The sequence below is a fragment of the Protopterus annectens genome, chromosome 17.part0, assembly GCF_019279795.1.
Source record: "Protopterus annectens isolate FY-2018-M chromosome 17.part0, PAN1.0, whole genome shotgun sequence".
NCBI lineage: Eukaryota > Metazoa > Chordata > Ceratodontiformes > Protopteridae > Protopterus > Protopterus annectens.
This window is the reverse complement of record NC_056751.1, coordinates 349195052-349215758: the sequence shown is the minus strand read 5'-3', so window position 1 is coordinate 349215758 and position 20707 is coordinate 349195052. Positions and strand designations below refer to the sequence as shown.

General features: G+C 40.0%; 1 protein-coding gene across 2 annotated transcripts in view; it reads right to left on the bottom strand.

The window, feature by feature from the left end:
* HPS5 (HPS5 biogenesis of lysosomal organelles complex 2 subunit 2) overlaps window positions 1-20707 on the bottom strand; it is a 1422788-nt gene that overhangs the window by 130045 nt on the left and 1272036 nt on the right. For both annotated transcript variants that reach the window (XM_044059074.1, XM_044059075.1), the window contains exon 21: window positions 589-695. In XM_044059074.1, coding sequence (XP_043915009.1) covers window positions 589-695 — 107 coding nt within the window. The remainder of the gene's footprint in view (window positions 1-588; window positions 696-20707) is intronic.

Sequence of the window (20707 nt, the reverse complement as noted above, 5' to 3'; positions counted from 1 at the left end):
GTTTGGAAGGTTTAAATAAACTCACTTTGATGTGGTTTAAAAGACTAAACAAAAAAACTACAGCCATTTCCTTCAAGAAAGTTTCAAGAACACATGTATTTTTGAATTTGATACTATCTGCAAGTTTACTTTTTATCAGTGACAGCAGTGATGTACCAAATGTTTGCAGACAGACCATGTTTTCTTTATCACAAGGAATAAGAAATAGGAGAATGCCTCTGGGAACACAGGTGTAAGAGAATGGATCAGATATGAGATCTGATGTGCCAGGTAGGAATTAGTAAACAAAAAAGGGAATGTGGATAGAAGGGACAGTAGTGAGTTAGTATATGAAGCAAATAATAAGGACATACCAACTTGGTAGGGGAGAAGGGTGTTATGTGGAAATTTAAAATCAAGCCAATAGCTTGTACCTGAATTTATTACTTCTTGTTAACACTACAAAACTGCATTCAAGACTTAACTTTATACAAGTAATAACATTTGTACACCGTCAACTAAAGAAAATATTTAAACAGCATGCTTTTTATATGATACACAACTACATATTTTAAACATCAAGCAATCTTTAAATTTTAATCTACAAACCTTTTTGATCATTTAGAAGGCTCATGTCATCTAAGTAAACAACTGTGGTAAAAGCTTCTTCCCTTTGTTCTAGTGCCAGGCACAGAGAAAGGTATCCCAACCAGAACCTGCAGGAGAAGAATTAAATAATTACTACACAGCAGATGACATTTTGGCAGTACTTTTTCAGAAACAACAACAACGCTGCTCATGTAAGTCTTGTCCCTTGGGACATGCATATATTTAAATTATGCCTTCGCTGCTAAAGTACAAGGGTCTCTTTGACAGTGCAAGACATGTTTCTTCTTTTTTAATGCCTTTATTAAATTATCACAAAAGACACAGGCAAACATACATTAATATAAAACAAAACAGACCACATTAACAAGCTTCAAGCTACATACATCACACATCAAATATGTTCTTTTTTTATAACTAGCCTCAGTCCAACATTATGTAAATCGCTCAATTCCAGCCTTCCCTTAAACTTCACTCCTCTTCCATAACATTATTCTGCACATTTTGTTCCCAAAATTTCTACTTATTTCTACACAATTTGCTCCTCCTCTTTTCTAAAGACCCCACTTCCAATTATTTCATCTATGTAACAATATTCAATATTTAGAATACAGTTGGCTTAGACTTATTTGATTTCCATTTTTAGTGATTGTTTTTTGGCAGCTACCAGAATTAAACTTAACAAGGATTACTATGTCTTGGCAATTCAGATCCTGTATCCCAGCTCAAAACAATAATTTCTTCAGTTACACCCATTAGCTCACCCAATATTTCTTACAGTGTACCCTGTAGGGAATTTTTTAAATCTGCCAACTCATGATACTCCCAAAACACATTTACATCTTCTCCATCACATCACCACCATATGCCAGTTACCTGTAGAAAAAATATTTGAAGCCTGCTTTGGGTATAAAATACCTATGCAAACACTTCCAAGCAAAAATCCTAAACCTTCTAGACTTTGTTGCATATATATATATATATATATATATATATATATATATATATATATATATATTCTCATATTGTTCCCTTATAAATTGCTTATCCAGTCTCTCTTCCCAGTCTTTTCTAACCTTATCAGATTGACTCTTATAGTTATCATGCAATATTTTATATGCCCCAATAATTAACCTTTTTTACCGGCTGCTTCAATTCTAGACTTAACTAAACACTCTAACAGAGCTGTTTTTTTTCACTTAAAATCTCCCTATACATTTCGCTTTGTACTCTGACATCAAGACCTCGTAGGGAAGGTAGTCTTTCAACTGTGATCCGAATGTCTTCTTGGTCTCCTCCCACTCCATTACCTTTCCAGATTGAGTTATTTGCTCCCAATATCTTGGTTCATTTGCCATGTTTCTCAGTAAATTCCAGCCCCCTCTTCCTTATTTTCTGTACCCCTACTTGCAGTCATCCCTATTGGCAAAATCTCCTTTCTCCACTCTCGTAATTAGTTTTTAGGATACTTTCTGCTACTTTATGAATAAAATATTCTGTATGGTTGTTATTCTTCTTAAGAATATGCAATCAAAATCCCACTCTCTATTTCTTGAACTTTCCCATTGCTTCATCATTATCTCTTTCCACTTTGAATTATAACATTCTCCTTGTGTTATGTACATGAGCCTTGCTGTGTAGCTTTAAAATAACCATTCAAATCAGGCAAACCTACACCACCTTGTTCTACTGGAAGGATCAATTTACCCCACTTAACTCTTGCCCTCTTTCCCTCAAAGACAAATTCCTCCAATTCTTTATTAAATATTGTCCACAACTACTTCTTGGGTTGATAAAAGTATGCCTGAATTGCATAAAAGAATAAAGAGACTAAACATTTTCAATGCTTGTATCTTACTACCCATATCCATATGTTTCCAGTTTCTCAATTTTCTTTAGTCTCTTCCCACATTTCTTTTGCTGCCATAACAGAAGCCTTTTTAATCCATACCATCTTATCATGTCCCCATAAATATGGTTATTGCTGAACCTATTTGTGTGTGGGTACATAATTTATGGCTATAGCCTTTGTTTTCTCTTCATTCATTTTATAACCAGAAATTACTTGAAACTGTCTCAGAATGTTCCACAACATTGAGATGTCCTTTTCTGGATTTATCAGGTACAAAATAATATCTTCTGCAAATAAAGCCAAATTTTTTTCATTACCATATCAATAATATTCTTTTGTTTCTTGTTTCAGACTCCCCTATTTTCTTTGCCAAATAAAGGGAAAGAAGATGCAGCTGCTGGTTCCTCTGCTCAAGCACAGCTTATCTGAGAGGAACCCTCCCACTTTAATTTTTGCCACTGATCCTTCACGTATCCTTGTAACTAAACATATTAGTATAGGAGGGAGTACAAATCCTTCCAATGACCTACTCATAAAATTCCAGTTTACTCTGTCAAATGCTTTCAATGCATCAAGTTCTATCAACAAAAGAGATATTTTCTTACATTCTGTTCTCCTCTGGATCATCATTGTTCTATTAAAGTTGTCAAATATTTGCCTCCCTCCAGAAAACCACACTGATCCATATCTATCAATTTTGGCAACAACTTTGCCATTATTTTTGCTAATATAGACATTAACACTTTATAACTGTGGTTTAAATTGAAATGGGTCTATATGAAACTAGATCTGAAGGGTCTTTGTCACAGCCACTACAGCTTTCTTCTAAGATGTTTGTGCTACCACCCCTTTTAAAATATTGTTAAACAAAATCTTTCAGATCTTTATTCACTTTCTTCCCTCCTAATTTTCACTCTTTCACAGGAATACCATCTGCTCTTGAAGACTTTCCTCAAGATTGATTATACATTGCTGTTTTTATCTCATCACCTCCTAGCTTAACTGTTACTTGTTCAGCCTCATCTGCCTCTAACCTTGGCACAATTAAGTCTTCCATAAATATTTTCATTCGTACTCTTTCTTGATTTCCACATTTATCTGCTTTATACAAATTTAAAAAAAAAATTCTGGAATATCTCTAAAACGTCTACAGGTTCTGTAGTTATTTTTCTTGTTATAGTTTACCCAAGTTTGGAGACAACCCTTTCAACATTCAGTTGTCTAAGTCATTAAGCTAAAAGATTTTATGCTCAGGAGCTGTAGTCAAAAATAGTTGTTCAATTGAAATCTTTCCTTACTCATGCATATTTTCCAGATATTCCCTTATTTTCTCATTACCGCTCTGCATTTGCTCCTCTTCTTGTTGTGGGAAGTTCCCCTTATTCTGCAATATTTTAACATTTGTCAGTACCTCTAAGTAATTTCTATTACTTCTTACCCATATCTCTTTCTTTTATTTTGACCCTATTTTTAAACTCCATTTTCATTTTAGCCCAGACACTAGCTGTAACTTTTGAAGATATTTCTATCTTCCCTAATAACTCTTGAATAATTTCCACTACCCATTCCATAAATTCTTCACTTATTAACAGATACGTGGGAAAGCAGCAGTGTCTTATTTTTACTTCATTACTTTGCATTTTATTGTAGTTTTTAATGGTGCATGATCATAAATAGTTATTGGATGTGTATCAAAGCTTTCAATTAAATGCACATGTTCTTGTGAAATATGACTTCTATATCATCTATCCCAGTTACCATACTTTGGGGAATAATATGTTAATTCTGTCCATGTTTCCACTACTGAATTTGCATCTTCCATAACAAATATTTTCAAAAATGTCTTCAGAAATATATCCTCTTTTGTTACATTGTCCCTTCCAGGTCATTCTGAAACGCCCTCACTATTGCAAATCAAATTCTAGTCCCCACCTATAAATATTCCCAGCTGAAAACTGACCATCTCTCCCAAAATCTTCTTAAGCTCCATAATAGCAGTTTTTGATGGAATAGAAATACGTGGCAATGTAATCCTCCTCCCTTGCCTATAGCCCCTTACTACCATAACTCCACCATTGTGTCCTTTTTCCCTCATATATCACTATTGAAGCTCCTCCAGCAATTAGCCTTATTCCCTTCTTCCCTCTTTCCCTTATATTCTGCTGAATATCCATTCAGAAATCCTATCTTTGTCAAACTGACATACTAATTTCTTTCAAAATGTGTCTCCTACAGCATTACTACTTGCACTCTGTATTTCTTAATATAATTCAATATACTTTCCTTTTTATCTATACCTGAAAGGCCATTCATGGCTGAGGATAAATGGACAGTGTAGCCATCATGATAAAAAAGTTAGTGCTCCCACCAATTATACATTTCCAACTTCTGTGTTACATGCATATACTAATGTTTAGCAGGCTGATCTTTTAGGCTGTTTCTTTACATCCCCATTTGAATCTATGTCAAATCTTTCAAGACTTTTTGTTTTAATAAAAAGCATCAAACAAAAAAAAATAAATAAATACAGAACACCCCGCCCCCTATTAACTTGTAACAAACACACAAACCTACATCTATCAACACATGGAAGTTTAACCATCCATATGGGAACAATTGCCCCAAACTAATGGCTGCACCTACAAGCATTATCTAACCTAAAATTAAAGTTAGCCATGCTAAAGTCCATACTAGAGTCTGTGCTTCTACTTACACTGATTGTAGTCTGCTATTTTCTTAGACCTCTCCCTCTCTTAGATATGAAAAACAGATTGTCTGCTTTCAGAAAACAGTGCACTGGTTATATTTAAATAAAACTAAACTGTACACTTTGCTGTTAACTGCATTAATGTATTAAGGCTGCTTGGGAGGTTGTCACCTCTTACTCCCTTCACATAATTTCAAACTTACATTTTTTTACTGAACAGCTTGGCATTGTACCTTTACATTTTGCATTTCCCCCAGCAAAGAATACTCAGAATTCTCAAGCTTAACTGCTTGCACCTGCTGTGGCTTTTCTACATAGAAATGTACTCAGCAATGAGTCTTTGTAAATTTCAAACAGAAAAGAATATAAAGCTGCCCTCAGCTGCAAACATCTTGACTCCACTGAAAATTTGCCAGTGGAAAACAAACAATCCAATATCTTTGCAGTTTGGGGGACTCAATGATTGCAGAAACTTTCATGCCTTTCTTCATTTTGTCTTATTTTTAAACCCTACATAATTACAAAAAATATTTACAAATTAAGGCAAAAGTAGTAATCTAGAAATCCACCCTTCTAAAATAAAAAGAGAAAATATCCTAATTCTACACATAATATAATAAATGCACTTTTACACCTCACCCCACCAGCCCAATATCAGTGTATGAACATTAAACATGCTTTTGTCCAGCCTTTTTTCTTGTTATACTGTAAAAACCTATATTTCTTCCAACTAATAAAATACTTGTTTACTTTAACATCTTTACCACATACAACAGTCACTGAAAAGACTCCCCCACATTTAAAATACCCCTGACTACATACTACGCAAAGCTGTTTTACTGTATATAACATGCAGTTTATTTCATGACATGTTTTATACAAATACTAACAAGAGCAAAAATTGTTCGACTTACAGTTAGTTTCCCCCTTTTAGTGTTCTTCTAAACATTAATGATATAAAGTGGGGAAGATGCTTTACAGTCGACCCACAAGCAAGGGAGCCCGCATGATTTTTTGCAGGGGGGTGCAAACCCAAGCCCTGCCCATACAGCCCCACCCCTCTGCTGTCATCGCCCACCCAGCCCCACCCCACCCCCCCCGCCCATGCAGCCATTCCAGTGTCCCATTACTTGGCTATTTCTCCCCATTTGTCATAGACACTGTTCAAATATCTCAGTGTGCACACTGTTTTATGCTTTACTTCTACAATTATTACAGATATCTGGATTTCATTTACAACTTTTATTTCAAATTTTATAGCAAAAACACTGATATACATTTACTAAACCTAAACAAAGCAATAGTCTTACAATGAAAACAGACTTAGCATTAAAACTTCTCTACCTTTGAAACCCACATTCACTGAAACAGCATCAAAACCCACATTCAACGAACATGCATCTGGCCAGTGGCAGGATAAGTTTACCTTTGGCCTGTTTCCAAATCATAGGCTCCTTGCACACATTTTTAGAACCATGCAAAAGTTCTTTGATTCACCTTCCTGACTGTATTAATTATACTACATAATAATTGAATTATATCCCTTGTATAATACAGCACCACTTGTTAGTGTGTTTTAAATTTATAGTTCTGAGCATTTTTCCTTTAAGCAATGAAACAAATCATATGAACCAATAATGACAACCTGCCCAATTCAGAACATTTCAACCATAAACGGCCACTCAAACTTCTGTCATACAATCCACCAATATCAATCAATATGCAGAATCTCTGCAGAAGTAAAAGTCATCTGAATAATTCCACATTAAAGAGATCTGAAACCAATGAAGAGGTTGTTGCTAGAAAAAAACGTTATATTTCAGTGTTTCATTTACAAATTCAGTGCCTGTTGCCCTTGAAGAATAAATTGCCTAGATTACATTAAAAGAAATGGTAAGCTGGTATATTGCAATAGGGAATGAGTGGCAAACTGAAACACAGGTTCATAGTTATTAGGTGTCTCATCCAAAGGAGGACATACTAAGGACGCTGCAGTACTATACCCCCTTAAAATACAAATGTACATGCTGTAGGACTAAAACCTACAGCCCTTTGCATCAAGATGTAAGTATGCTACCTGCTGTGTTAACACTGCTATAAAATTCTATACCACAATATTGATACCATTTGCTAAACAAAACAGTTGTACATTTTAAGCAGACTCAGCATGAGCAGCAGTAACCTTTGCTTCCCCTTGTAGCTCACAATTCCTTGAAAATGCACTTGACAATAAATTCCACCTGCTAGATCTAACTAGGGCATTTCTCTCTCTGACACACACACACACACACACACACACACACACACACACACACACACACACTCACAGAAAGTTGCTAGAATAACAGAATTTGTGTTAGAATATATTTTCTGAAGGATATCAAGTCTGAAACTCAAATGCATGTCATTTTTTTATGCACTTTTTTTTTTTAAAAATACAGTATTTAAATTGATTTAAACTGTGTATGAAGGAGTGTTGAAGGAATTTTTAACTGGTTATTCTGCTCTTCAGTAACTTGAACTAAAAGCTAGTGTTGGCTGAATTTTGTTATTTGCTAGTAATTACAGGTGTGGGGGTAGCCACATTCATTGATTTCCTGTCCTTGCATATTTAAACTGGTGCATGTGAAATAATTCCTGCTTTAAAACTTCAGCTTGGCAAGCTAAGAACTTGGTTATATTCAACTGGACGTATAAGAGAATTTAAGTACCTTTTTATGCACTTTTTTTTTTAAAAATACAGTATTTAAATTGATTTAAACTGTGTATGAAGGAGTGTTGAAGGAATTTTTAACTGGTTATTCTGCTCTTCAGTTATTCCCACCCACCCGCCCTGTTTTTGTTTTGGTTTTGGTGTTAATCTTAGTGGCATTGAAACTGCCCGCCCTCAGCCTGCCTCTGGGCCCATCTCATTTGCTCACTCAACTGAGTGCAGTGAGATCATATTCTGATTTCAGGCACTCCTACTGTGTACAAAGAGAGCATCTGGGAAATAGAAAAAAAAAATTAAGCTTATTTCCTGCCTTTCTTGTTAAGTGGTACAGACTATTTGTAGGCTTCTGAGCCCCCAAGCCCTTCTGTGTTTGAGGGAAGCCTTCTAGCTTGTTTTTTTTTTCTTGTAACTAGCCAGTTTTCTAGTTTCAGCACTCAAATCTGTTTCTTTGATCTCAGCACTTGTTCAGAAAAAAAAAAAAAAAAATTTCATCTGCTTTTACTGTACTTGTGTTTTTACCTACTTTTTACTTTTGCATCATCTTAAAATACTCAATTGTATTTATTACTGCTTGGTGTAACTCATTCTAAGCCTTTTGGTTTAAACACTTGGGCTTCGGACCAGTTAGTTGTTTTGCACTGAGAGGTTTGTGGTCTGCACTGTTGTGGCAGAACAGGTAGCTTACATCCTTCTAGGTTGAGAACTGCTGATTGAGGGCTCAGTGTCTGTTATTCTAAAAGTGTATTAATTCTGGTTTAAGCACTTGGGCTTTCAAGCCAGTTATTTTACATTAAGAGGGTTCGTGGTCTGCACTCTTGTGGGAGGAGAGGCTGGACTCTGCCCTTCTGAGCTGGGAATTTCTGGTTAAAGGCTTATAGTGCATGCATATCTGAACTGTTTCTTACTGAAGTTGGTGCGCCTTGTTTGCTGTGGCATAGACTGGATTCGGGCCTGCTGGATCTAGCTTTGTTTGTGTAACTTGAGCACTAATCCAGACATTCTCTAAAGTATTCAATGGTATTTATTACTGCTTGGTTGTAACTTGATTAAAGTGTAGCTATCATTCAAGTCTTTTGGATTAAGCACTTGGGCTTCAGACCAGTTGTTTTACATTAGGAAGGTTTGTGGCAAGCACTGTGGTGGCAGGACAGGTAGCTTTCATCCTTCTAAGTTGGGAACTGCTGATTGAGAGCCCAGTGTCCAAGTGTATTAGTTCTGGTTTAGGCACTTGGGCTTCAGGCCAGTTATTTTACATTAAGAAGGTTCGTGGTCTGCACTCTTGTGGGAGAAGAGGCTGGACTCTGCCCTTCTGAGCTGGGAATTTTCTGGTTAAAGGTTTATAGTGCCTGAATATTTGAACTGTATCTTACTGAAATTGGTTCACCTTGTTTGCTCTAGCATAGACTAGATCCAGGCCTACTGAATCTAGCTTTGTTTATATACTTGTTGTTTGTTTGCTTGTTATTTCCCTGGAAGCTAATTCACCTAATACGCAACTTCTCAGCTTCTGTGGATCACTAGTGATATCTGCATTGCTTACTGTACTTATTTCCTTGTTTCACTTGAAAGAAAGTTACTGTTTGTCATTTTGCATTTAGTTACTTGTATCACATTGCACTCAAGTTACCTGGCACTTGCTCACTAAAGCAATTATATAAGTCAGCACTAAAAATTAAAAGCACTACACCCTCACTCCCCACTGGCCCTTGTTTTCAATTAAGGATTTCCCAATATTATTCTAGCATGTCCAAAGGTCAGTTGTCAATCTCCTCTCCGGTCCAGCTGGTGAACCTGGGAATCTTGAGGCAATGTTATAACTGCCTCATGTACACAGACAACCCTCTCCTCCTCCCACATAACACAAATACTTGCGAGAGATGCAGCTATTTAGCCAAACTGGAGGCTGAGCTCTCTCAACTCAGGACTGGCAAGACCAGACAGGAGGAGAAGGCAACTACACACACCACAAAACCAGCCTCACATAATGCTACCACTCCACTGAATCAAACACATAAACACACAAAGACATACTCGGAGGCTCTGAGTAAAATTTACCTAAACAGCAGAGGCCTCCAAAGCAGACACCCAAACAACTGCTACCTCAAGACACCCCACAAGCAACACATAAACCACAAAAGCAGTGTGCAAAGCAGTCACAGCCCTTAAGGCCAAATACAACACCAAACATACTTGTCATAGGTGACTCCATAGTCAGACACACTGACGTCCCACTCACCAGGATGAACAAGGAGAGGGTCACAGTAAGCTGCCTATCGGGCGCTAGAATCCGCCACATAACACAAGCACTCGGGTCACTCCACAGCAAGTACAAATATGACACAGTCATTGTCCATGCTGGTGTGAACGACCTGAGACGTACCTCCCTGGACTGCATGAAAAGAGATATAGAGGAGCTCTCTGATTATGTAGCCCAGGCAGGTATGACCCTAACCCTGAGCAGTATCCTTCCTTCACCAAGAATGATGCCACAATATAGAGACAAGATGATCAGCTTTAACAATTGGCTTAATGTCTGGTGTCATTCAAAGGGGATCCAGTGTCTGTCTGCCTGGGATGACATGCTTGACAAGCCACGCTGCTTCGCAAGGGACGGCTTGCACCTGTCACCCCTGGGATTCCGGATATTGGCTAAGGCTCTTGCCACCCCATAGTGCCTTTCTTAGGCAAGGCTCAAATTCTAAACCTACCACCCTAGAAAACAAAAATGGGAAGAAATTGAGGGTAATGCTGCTCAATGCCAGAAGTCTAAATCTCAAAATGCACGCACTCGAGGCCCTTCTCAGTATGGAGAACATCGATGTCTGTGCTGTAACTGAAACCTGGTTCAAGGCTCCTGAGAGCACCCCGGCACTATTAGGTTTTACCTCATATCATGCGTTCCGGCCCAAAACCCGGACCACTCCACAAAAGGAGGGTGTATCCATATTCATAAAGGATACTCACACCTCCAGGTTGGTGGCAACGCATGAAGCTCGGAAACCATCCAGGTGCAACTAACAATAGGCAAAACTGCTCTACAAATTGTAGCATGCTACAGGCCACCCTCTCAAACTCAGGAACCCCACACAGCCTTCCTGAAGACACTGGAGGGTATAAATGTATCTCCAAACACCATCATATTGGGTGACTTCAACTACCCGAATATAGACTGGGAACATTACTCAAGCCCTAACTTTCTAGCCCAACGGTTCCTGGAGTTCATAAATTCAAATGCCATGGAACAGCTAGTCACTGTTCCCACGAGAGGAGAAAATATACTAGATCTCATTGTCACAAACATGGGGACAAAATGCTCCACACCGAAAGTATATCCCTCATTGGTGAGATCTGATCATAAACTAATCTCACTGGAAATCCACATCCCGCCCCCATCCCAAACAAAAAAGACCATAGTGAAGAACTTCTCTAAAGCAAACTTCACACTACTCAAGACTGGTGTGGTATCCTTCAAGGCCCCTGAGTCAGAGGAAACCACAACCCAAGCTGCGGAAGCCCTTACAAATGCCTTCTATAAACACCTCCAGGACTGCATGGATCAGGCAATCCCAAATAAAACCAAGACTCTTTCCACAAAGGGCAAACGTCCAGTCTGGTGGACCCCAGCCATTAACAAACTTTACAATAAGAGGAGAAAGCTATTACATGATAGAACAAAATCCATAAAAGGAAGTCACCCTGATCATTATTAGTAAAAAATACGAGCACTCATAAAATCAACTAAGGCCAATTTTGAGAGAAAAATTGCCATGGATTCAAAGGACAATCATAAGGCCTTTTTCAGCTATGTTAGGAACCTGGGTGGAAACTCACAGATATGCTCAGAATTAGTCCAAAATGATACAAAAATCACTGAACCCACAGACATTGCCAACATACTGGCAGACAGGTTCAGTGCAAACTTCACCCCCTCTCCCCTAAAGGAGAGATAACTATCCCAGCCGAGTGTAGCCTCCCGGACATCTCAAATGCGCAGGTGAAAGCTGCTCTCTCTAAAGCTAAAAACACAGCATCAATGGGACCGGATGGTGTCCCCGGCTGTGTGCTACATGAGCTAAATGAGGAATTAAACCCGCACATAAGGCAGCTGTTTAATCTCAGCCTTACCACAGGATACGTGCCCAAGGAGTGGCGACGGCAACTGTGGTCCCACTCCACAAAGGTGGCGCCTCACGGACCCTGGTAATTACCGCCCATAAGCTTAACAAGTCTAGTCTGCAAAGCTATGGAGAGGATCATAATGGAGCTCATAAACAAAGATATAGGGGACTTGCAGACATTGGACCCGACCCAGTTTGGCTTCGTCAAGGGAAGATCATGCCTTTTGAACTTGGTCGACTTCTTCGAAATAGTCACCAAGGCCATCGATGAGGGAAAGGCAGTCCATACAGCCTACCTTGACCTTGCAAAGGCTTTCGACACAATACCCCACTCGGGTATTGTAGAAAAACTTACCAGCTTAAATGTAAACCCATATGTCACAAGATGGGTTGCAAACTGGCTTAAGGACAGAACCCACAGGGTTAGAGTTGCTGGCGCTGTGTCAGACTCCAAGCCGGTCACAAGTGGTGTCCCACAGGGCTCGGTCCTTGGCCCCCTATTGTTTGGCATCTACTTCTCAGAAGTACAGGCCAACATGGGAGGACTTTGGCTGACAGTTTGCAGATGACTGCAAACTGGGCGCCATAGTGGAAAGTGCATCGGACACGGATATCCTTCAGAAGGGACTCACGGAAACAGATAGCTGGTGCCAGAGCCATGGCCTGAAGTTAAACGCCAAAAATGTATAGTCATACCCTTCGGGAAAAACAAGGTAACCCCAAGCTACCATATAGGTGGCAATCCACTAAGCACAGAAGAGGTTATCAGGGACCTGGGGACCCAGGTTGACAGTGGCCTTTCTTTTGACACTCACATTGCTAAAGTGGTTAGAAAGACCTTCTACATTGCCCACCTGATCATGAAGGGATTCACATCCAGATCTAGTGAAGTCATTGTTCCCCTGTACTCTTCACTTATCAGACCAATGATCGAGTACAATGCCCCATTCGGGATGTATCTCACCCGACATCTGCAGCAATTGGAGAGACCCCAAAAGTTCCTCACCAAAAGGATAAAGGGACTCCAAAATCTGTCATATGCTGCCAGATTGAAGAAACTCCAGCTCTATTCAGTCGCATACCGTCTGCTCAGAGGTGACATGTGCCTGACATACAAGGCCATGTCCAACCCGGAATTAATGGACATGCTCCACCTCAAAAAATCCAAATCCACCAAAACCACTAGAGCAAGCGACTTAAACCTTAGCACGGATATAAATAGGACGTGCTGGAGGGATAGATTTATCACTCAGAGACTCCCTATGCTGTGGAATAAAATCCCGGTCCATGTGAGGCAGAGCACCTCGCTGACTCTGTTCAAGAGAAATCTAGACCTGTGGATGGGAGATCGTAGGTTTACCCCGGGAATCATCTCTGGGTCACTGCTGGACCGAGGCACAACAAACTAATGGGCACAGTATCTTTTCATATAAGGGGTGGCGTAAGCCACAATAATTTGGGCTAGGCTTATAAATGCCTTAGGGCAGATAGCCTAGTATAAACCTATGAACCTATGAACCTATTTATTTAGTAACTTTAATCCTTGGCTCATCCCAGTGATTTGTCAAAAACAGAATTTTTATGAGGAATAGACCAAAAATATAATGCAAAAAAAAAAACAAAAAAAACACTTTATTCAGCTGCTTATACACTATTTGTGTTTCCTCCTCCTACTCTATTACTTCTTTTTTCTTCTGTTACTTGCTGCTACATGTTCTCTAAAGTGTTCAATTACATCTTTTCTGTTGCATTTATTACTGTGTGTTTATAGCCTGTTGAAATTGTAAGTGTTATTCTAAGCCTCTTAGTTTTGGTTTAAGCACTTGCCCTTAGGTCTCCCTGGCCTTTCTCCCTCAGATTCTGACAAATATGGATGGACAATTTCCTATGGTTTCTCCCGCTAACCTGGTTGGTATGGGCATCCTGAGAGAGTGTAGCAACTGCCTCATGTATATGGACAACCATCTACTGCTACCACCCAAGGACACAATTTGTGAGAGACGTAATTACATTAAGAACCTAGAGTGTATGTTCTCTCCCTCACATGCCAGTATATCTGGCACTGAGAAGGTTGTCAGTACAATCAGCACACCTCAAACACCACACACAACTACACAACACACACTAACATATGCAAAGGACAAGGTTCTCAACATAAACAAACCCAAACAAAGGAGACATCGGAGGCAAAAACACACCAACTCCACAACCCTCCACACCAAATACCATGCATATTTCACACACCTGTGTCTCGCAACCACTAAGGCCTATCCATAAACCCAACATATTAGTCATTTGAGAGTCCATTGTGAGACACAAAGATGTGCCTCTCACCAGGCTGGATAAGGAGAAAGTCACGGTTAGTTGTTTGTCAGGTGTCAGAATCTGCCGTATCACACATGCACTCATGTCTCTCAAAAACAAGTACTGTTATGACTCTATCATAGTCCATGTTGGCGTGAACGACTTGAGATGTACCGTCCTAGACTATTTGAAGAGGGAGACATGACTGAGCTCGCTGAATATGTGTCCCAGGCAGGTATGACCCTAGCCTTAAGCAGCATTCTACCATCAACCAGAATGATGCCTCGATGCAAACAGAAAATGATTGATTTTAACAATTGGCTTAGTTTCTGGTGTCATTCCAGGGGGATCCAGTACCTGTCAGCCTGGGAATATATGATCAACAGACCACACTGCTTTACTAGAGATGGCCTGCATCTGTCCCACTTGGGCTTCAGGCTTCTGGCAAAGGCCCTTGTCTCCCCTATAGTGCTTTTTTAGGAAAAGTCATGAGGTTGATGCTACCAACATAAAACATTTCAACAAAATGCAAATTAAAGGTCATGCTGCTAAACGCTAGGAGTCTAAACATGAAACTGCACTTACTGGAAGCATTCTTAACCCTGGAAGATGCTGACATCTGTGCAGTCACAGAAACCTGATTCAAAGCTGCGAAGAGCAACCCAGCCTTACCTGGTTTCTTAACCTGTCATACATTCAGACCCCAAACTGTGGGCAGCAAAGCCAAAGGAAGTGGAGTTTCTATATATATATATATATATATATATATATATATATATTTATTTATTTATTTATTTATTAAGTATGACACACAGGAGACACTCCAGGTGCAGTTAACCATTGACAAGACCCCTATTCAAATCATAGCGAGCTACAAGCCCCCAAATTTGACTCAAGATGCCCACTCCACCTATCTACACCTCTTCAAATCTATCATGATTCAACCTTTTACTCTGATTTTGGGTGACTAACTACCCAAACATAGACTGGAAAAATTACTCATGCCAGAACACAAATGCCCAGAGATTCCTCAATTTTATCAATGCAAATGCTTTGGAACAGCTAGTCAATACCCCAACAAGAGGTGATAATATCTTGGACTTGGTATTAACCAACATGAGTAACCACTGCAGCACCCATCATCCTCCCTGGCAAGATCCAACCATAAAGCAGTCACTTTCGAAGTCACCATCTCCCCTGACCCCCTCTAGCTAGGGTCAAACAAAAAAACTTCTCCAAAGCTGATTACAATCTCCTGAGGAATGGTATAAACAGTTTCACAGCCTCCTTCCCTCTGTAGGAACTGGCATCAATATTAAAATCGATACCAAAGTACTATACGAACATTTATATAGATGCATGGAATCAGGAATATGCAACAGGACAAAATAATCCTCCGCAAGGAAGAGTAAACCTGTCTGGTGGACATCTGCAATAAAGTATATAACAAAAGGAAAAAATTGCAGTCTAGGACCAAGAAGGAGTAGGTGCCCAATTGGAAGCAATCTCTCCTTAGCCTGAACAAGCAAATAAGAGCACTAGTGAAATCCTGTAAAGCCAACTTAGACTCCAAATTGACCACATCTACTAGAGACAATCATAAGGCCTTCTTCACATATGTCCGCAATCTCAAAGGAAGCACCCAGATCTGTTCATAACTGGTGGTCAAGGACACCACATACACAAATGCTGTAGATATAGCCAACCTACTGGCTGACAGTTTCAGCAAAAACTTCACCCCTCTGTCCCCCCATCAGTAAATCAGGACATCCTCAGTACCTGCCCCCTCCCCTTTTCTCTAGGAGGACAGGTCCTCACTGCCCTCTCAAAGGCAAAAAATACAGCCTCCATGGGACCTGAAAACATCCCCGGCTGCATCCTACATGAACTCAGGCATGAACTTGTAGCACCATTAGGCCCCCTATTCAACCAAAGCCTGAGTACCGTCTTTGTCCCAGCCGAGTGGAGGACTGCCACTGTCATCCCTTTACACAAAGGTGGAGTGTCCACTGATCTTGGAAATTATAGCCCCAACAGCCTAACTAGCCTGAGCTGCAAGACCATGGAATGGATTATCATGGACCTCATTAACAGGGACATTGCCAACCTCCAAACACTCGACCCCACACAGTTTGGCATTGTCAAGGGAGGTCATGTCTGTTAAATCTGGTTGACTTTGAGACAGTCACCAAAGCATTGGACAAGAGGAAGATGGTGCACACCACCTACCTTGACCTGGCCAAAGCCTTTGACACTATTCCCCACTCGAGCACAGGGGAAGCCACCTCAAGCAGTAGACCCGGAATGAGCAGCATACCCCAGGAGATTGGTCTTGGGGCCTCTGTTATTTGGGATATACTTCTCTGAGATGCAGGCCAAAACCAGTGGGCTGTGGCTGACCAAGTTTGCTGATGACTGCAAGCTGGGAGCGGTTATCAATTCCCCAAGTGATGTGGACGTCCTCCAAGAGGGTCTCACCCAAACAAATGACTGGTGCCAGAAACATGGCCTCAGGCTGAATGCCAAAAAATGCATCATCATCCCCTTTGGGGAAAGTGACGTCACCACATATTATCACATTAATAACAATGTCCTAAGCATGCAATCAGTCATGAGAGATTTGGTCACCCAGGTTGATAGCAACCTGACTTTTGACCACCATGTTGCTTCCGTTGTATGGAAAGCTTTCTACATGGCCCACCTCATAAGTAAGGGTATCTCATCCAGGGACAAGGAGGTCATAACATCCCTGTATTCTTTTCTTATAAGGCCAATTACTGAGTACAATGCCCCCTTCGGCATGTACTTTACAAAGCACATGCAGCAGCTGGAGAGACCACACAGAGGTTCCTCAACAGGAGAATCCAGGGCCTCAACACAGACAGGCTAAAAGCCCTGTCCCTCTACTCAGTTTCATACAGACTCCTCAGATGTGACCCCTGTCTGGCATACAACGCAATCTCAGACCCTGCCTTGATGGGACTGCAACATATCCGCAAGTCAAACTCCACCTGAGTAACACGCATGAGTGACCTCAACCTGGTCTGTGACATCAATAGGACTTGTTGGTGGAACAGATTTGTATCCCAGAGACTCCCCCAACTGTGGAATAGACACCCTCTCCACGTCAAGCAGAGTACCTCATTATCCCTTTATAAGTGCAACCTGGACAACTAGATGGGAAACAAAAATGCATCCCTGGGATTTTACCTGTGTCTCTGCTGGATAGGGGCTTTGGGTGCTGACTTCTCTAAACATGGGCTAAACTCTTGCCTGGGCTTATAAGGGCCTCAGGGCCAATAGCCTACTAACGTCCTATGATCCTACAATATTATCCACCCAAGTAAGTGATGCCTGGCATACAACTGTGCAGGGACGCTACCCTATCCCCATTTTGGTGTTTTCCATCCCTTATGTGTCTTTCTACATTCCTTTTAAATTTTCCAGCCTTGACCACTATCACTTGTCCATCCCCTGTACATCCCCTATATGTCTGTGCTTATCTGCTGTCCTCCCTACCTTTTGTTTTTTCCAATGCAAGTGTCTGTATTTCTGTCTAGGTCTGTTTACATTGGTCTACCTGACCCTGCTGTCTGCTCTTCTTTCTCTGTTTCATCTGATACACTTATTTCCTATATATGAAAAGGGGCTCTTTCTAAGAATGAATGCATGAATACATGTATACATACATAATTAATGAATCATCCTTCTTTCCCCAATCTCCTCTCATGCCTTATAGTAATCCTTGTGTCTGTCCCTGCTTTCTGTTCTCCCTTTTATTACTTTCCTATCTATCCCATTTCTTCTCCATTTATAAAAGATGAGTAATAAGTATTACATATTTGTTATGGAATTCCAACTGGGTATGTATGTGTAATTCTTTATGTTCAGTTGTCTGTCTCTCTGTTTGCCTGCTTATCTATCAATATATATATATATATATATATATATATATATATATATGTGTGTGTGTGTGTGTGTGTGTGTGTGTGTGTGTGTATCTATCTGCCTACCTAGCTAATCTCCTAACAACACAACCTGAGAATTGGCAGTGATGGACAAGTATATGGTACAGAGAGTAAATATTTTATTCTTATTCTATGCGTATTATCAAAGTATTCATCGCTACTCCAAGAGTGTTTAACATGGTACCTAAGCCTCACTTAAGCAAACTGCAAAAAATAATACTAGATACATAAAGTAAAATAAATACTAAGCAACCTCACCAGAACATTTAAACCCATGTAAATCATTACCTAAGAGACTAACTGAGATCTAAACTATAATCAACTAAACAAAAATTAGCAGCAATGTCAAACTGAACTTAAAAAGAAAACAATGCTATCTGAATTAAAGTAATATACATACTTGATTAAACTAACTAGCAAATATTAACAGAAAACTTATGACACATATTGCAAAACTACTTCAAAACTACCCATAATGTTGTATGAACAGCTTAGTAGGTAGCACATATGTGTTTGTTGCAGGAAAATTAAAAAGCAGTGGATTCAAATTGTAACTAAATAAATGAATGAATAGAAGAATCATAAAGTAATGTAGGTAGTAACAGAGTCTGGACTATATTTGCAGTACTGTTTCTGTAGGTAGTGTTTTGAATTTTCAGGTTAACATAACCAATATGGTTCTTGAAGGTTAATTTATGATTTATAAATATCCCTTTAAGTTTGGCATGGGCAACTTGTTCAGTTGGTGTGATATTTTGTAAATAAATTGAGATTTCACCTAAGTGAAATATAAATGGCTTAGATTTATTTGCATTTAATAAAGCATTGATTATTTAAGCCAGTGTTCTAGGCTTTGAAGTTTTAGTTGTGTGAAATGTTGTAAATGACCAAAGGAGCTCCTACCTTTGTGGAATCCCTCTCTGCTCCTGAAACAGCTTGCTTGCTCCGATTTTAATGGCAACCCTCTTCCTGGACACAACATGGCATTTCTGCTGGCGCGCCCATCTAGAATTCAAATGTTATGCGCGAATGCGGAAGATAAAGACGTAAACCATCCGCACATATGGAAAAGACGAAAACAGGTCACAAGCACTTCCATTTGTACGACCGGATGCAAAGGGAGCTCTCAAAGAAGAACGCCCTTAATTTTTTTTTTTTTTTTAATTAGAAGTAAATTAATCTCCTGGACAGCCGATTCCAGGGGGGTGCAAATGCATCCCCTTGCACCTGCCTGTGGGCGCCCTTGCCCACAAGATTAACAAAGACAACAAAAGTTCAGTGTTTTTCAGCCAATTTTTCTTGCAAAACCACATTTCACAAATGTGATTGGATGTTTTACAGTTTTTTATTCACTAATTTCAAAGTTGCTGATTTTCCTGTTCATCTCCAACTCCCAACACCAGACTCTAGTTTAAGTCTGGGATACTACTGATTCTTCTAGTCAACTCCTGTGCTTTTTTTTCCTGTCTCTCGAGCATTTTCCTTTGGAACACTAGAAAAGATTTCACTGGCAAAGACTCTCTATGACCCTTTTTGACAGAAGAATGAGAAGCAGAGTCCCGTTCGGTTTGAAGGCTCGTGACATCCCTGGGGTGAATTTATGGTCACCCATCCAGTTGTCAAGGTTGCTCTTAAATAGGATCATCGAGAAGCTCTGCTTCACGTAAAGTGGTAGCTTATTCCAGAAGGGTGGTAATCTCTGGGAGATGTAGCTGTCTCTTCAACATACTCTGTTAATGTCACAAGCTTGGTTGAGATCCCTGAAGCAAGTGACTCTTGTCCCATTGGAGTTATGGATGTGCAGCATTTCCATTAGAGCACAGTCAGAGATTGCTGTGTAGACCAGGCACAGGTCGCCTCTCAGCATGAGACAGAGTATAATGGCAGGGCTTTCAGTCTTTTCATGTAAGTCGCTTTTTATAGGCCCTGGGTTCTCTTGGTTAGAAACCTCTGTGGTCTCTCCAGTTGCTGCAAGTGCCTGCTGAGATATATATAGAGAAGGGACCATTATACTCAATTAGTGGTCTGATGAGGGTAGAGTACACCAGAGTCATAACCTCCGTAGTCTTGGATGCGATGCCCTTATTTATGAGATGTGCAATGCAGAAGGCTTTCCTTACCACTACTGACATATGGTGATCAAACTTTAGATTGCTATCAACCTGTTTTCCCCAAGTTTCGCACCACTGGGTTTGAGCTTAGAGGAATACTATCTATATCATAATTAGCAGGGGCTACTTCTTTGCCAAAGGGAATAATGAGGCATTTTTTTGTGTTTAGTTTGAGTCTGTGACTTTGGCACCAATCATTTGTCTGTGTCAGCCCCTTCTGTAATATATCTACATCATTGGGAGACTCAATGACTGAGCCTAGGTTGCAGTCATCTGCAAACTTGGTAAGCCACAGGCCATCTACTTTCGCCTGGACCTCATAGAAATAGATTCCAAACAGTAGAGGACC